At 36.6% G+C, this 2,500-nt stretch overlaps 1 protein-coding gene across 1 annotated transcript in view; it reads left to right on the top strand.

Annotated features, from left to right (window-relative positions):
- The window catches only part of LOC147470487 (uncharacterized), a 4,822-nt gene that overhangs the window by 1,920 nt on the left and 402 nt on the right, over positions 1 to 2,500 (top strand). Inside the window, exons 4-7 of the mRNA XM_086543671.1 lie at positions 233 to 620; positions 1,749 to 1,893; positions 2,219 to 2,338; positions 2,474 to 2,500. The exon at positions 2,474 to 2,500 is cut by the window's right edge and continues 83 nt beyond it. Coding sequence (XP_086399797.1) covers positions 233 to 620; positions 1,749 to 1,893; positions 2,219 to 2,338; positions 2,474 to 2,500 — 680 coding nt within the window. The remainder of the gene's footprint in view (positions 1 to 232; positions 621 to 1,748; positions 1,894 to 2,218; positions 2,339 to 2,473) is intronic.

The raw sequence follows: 2,500 nt of genomic DNA, 5'->3' as shown, positions 1-2,500 counted from the left end.
TATGCGTGTGTGTATGGAAAATCCTGTGGACGTGAATTTTGACAAGTATCTATTTCAATCACTCTCTCTCTCTCTATTTCTCTCTCTCTTTCTCCCTCTCCCTCTCCATCCTCCTCTCCCTCTCCCTTCCTACCAACCTCCCTCTCTCTCTCCTTGGGCCAAACTCTTTCTTCGTATGTACAACAAAAATGGGAAAACGATGACTTAATTAAATGATTACGCAATCAAACAGGTGTCTCGAGAATCCTTCATCCTATCCGTCACCTACCACAGCCACCGCCACGCAACCTTCGATATCCTAGGTCGACCGAAGAAGGATAAGGAGAAGGACAAGGACAAGTCTCTCCAAGACGACCTCCATCCTAGGGGCCCTGTCGAGAATCCTTTCGACGAGGAGGATATCGTCAAGTCCTACTCAAGGCCAGCCATGAATTTTTCCTACTCACAATTTCCGCTTCATGATTCGGATCTCTCCCTCGAGTCCTACGACTTGAGGGTGACTCTAGTGTGGGCTCCTGTGGCCTCCTACGCCTCCTTTCCTAGCTTGACCTACCGCGTCAAGGTCACCAAGTTCAAGGAATGGCTGGAGGAAGAGGTCATTCCTGACGTCATCGTGCTGGGTGAGCTTCTTCTTGGACATTTTCTTTCTCTCGTTTTTTTTTTTTTCGTCTTTGATCTCTTCTTCCTCTTTCGTTCTTCTTGCTTTTTCTCTTTCTCATCTTCTTCTACTTCTTCCCCTTCCGTTCTTCTTGCTTTTCTTCTTTATCATCATCTACTTCTTCCTCTTCCGTTCTTATTGCTTTTTGCTCTTTCCCATCTTCTTCTACTTCTTCCTCTTCCGTTCTTCTTGCTTTTCCTCTTTATCATCATCTTCCAATTTTTCCTCTTTCGTTCTTCTTCCTTTTCCTCTTTCCTATCTCCTTCTTTTTTATGATAATAATAATAATAATGATAATCATAATAGTAATATATTGCGTTGAATAGTTTAATAGTTTAATGAATAGTTTAAAATAGCAATAAAATTAATGAAAATAACAATAACAATGATATTGATGATAACAATAATGACGATGATAATATTGTTGATAATACTGATGGTAAAATTGATTATCATCATGATAATAATAACAGTGATAATAATAACGGTGATAATGATAATAATGAAGATGATAATGATAACAATGAAGATGATAATGATAATAATGAAAATGATAATAAAACTAACAACAACAAAAATAATGATAATAAAAGTAAAAATAAGATAACAATAATGGTAATAAGTGTACCAATAATCATTATCATTATTATAATCATTATCCTTACTAAATTTATTATCTTTATTATAATCATCATATCTATCATTATTATCATTATCATAATTTATCATGATAATTATAAGAAAATATATAAATAAAATTATAAAAAGGTGTAATGATGATAATATCAATAATAATAATGATATTAGCAAGGATAATGATATCGATTACGATACTAATAATTCTCTTTATATTCTTTCAGTTTCTGTTGTTGTTGGCATTAGCATTCTCACTATTTTCACACAATAACATGGATACACCAACACCAAAGGCATAGGACAAATACCTCCAATACAGAGTACAAAAAAAAATAATGCTTCTTAATAGTACAATGATAATTTTAATACCAACAACAATAATCATCTATAAAGTTCCCGTTATCTTAACAAGAACGAGAAAGATATTTCTTGCGAGTATAAAACTCTTCCGTAGGGCTGGGGACGTGGTTCTTAATCCAGAAGATGGGAATGGACGAGTTGGTGCCATACACGGAGGCCGGACACTTCGTACGTCCCTTGGTGTCCCCTCTCACACGCTTGGCACGGAGGACCCACGTCCTCTGGTGGCATCAGAGTAGGTCAGTCGTTCTTTTTATGCTATACTGTTGTTGCTGTGTTTTGATTAATAATAAGCAAGACTGAGAGTTCTTCTTGAGTGTCCTATTGATGACCATTTTTTCATTCACCACTATTATGTTTCTTGTAAAAGACTACAAATTCTCCTATTATCAACAACCGATTCGTTGCATTCCTGACAACTGCACAACGATTCCTTTATTAATAATTGTTATTATTTGATTAGCCAGGGCAGCACGCTATATATAGTATGTGAAACGGATTGTCTTTTTTTAATGAACCTCTTAACCCAGCAACGCAAAATCCAAGATCGTTTGAATTCCTCAGATACAGGTGGTTCAACAACGAAAGCGGTGGAGACACGCCCTGGGAAAAGATGCTTCACAAAAATCAGTTTCGAGACAGCATCCCCTTCATGGATGCTTGGCTCTGGATGACTGCTTTTAGGTTAGATACCGTGTTGGGATTATATATGTCTAGAAGAACTGTGTATTGCATATCTATAAATAGAAGACTAGATTATAATTCTCGTTGAAGTCTGTATATCTCTATAAGGTAAACATCGTCATGCGCTCATTCTAGGGACACTGGGATGTGGCAGTGGGATTC

The sequence above is a fragment of the Penaeus japonicus genome, unplaced genomic scaffold (genome assembly GCF_977035675.1).
Source record: "Penaeus japonicus unplaced genomic scaffold, GWHDUDI00000001_assembly GWHDUDI00000014, whole genome shotgun sequence".
NCBI classification, from domain to species: Eukaryota; Metazoa; Arthropoda; class Malacostraca; order Decapoda; family Penaeidae; genus Penaeus; species Penaeus japonicus.
Note: the sequence above shows the minus strand (reverse complement) of the source record. Positions and strands in the feature narration are given on the sequence as shown.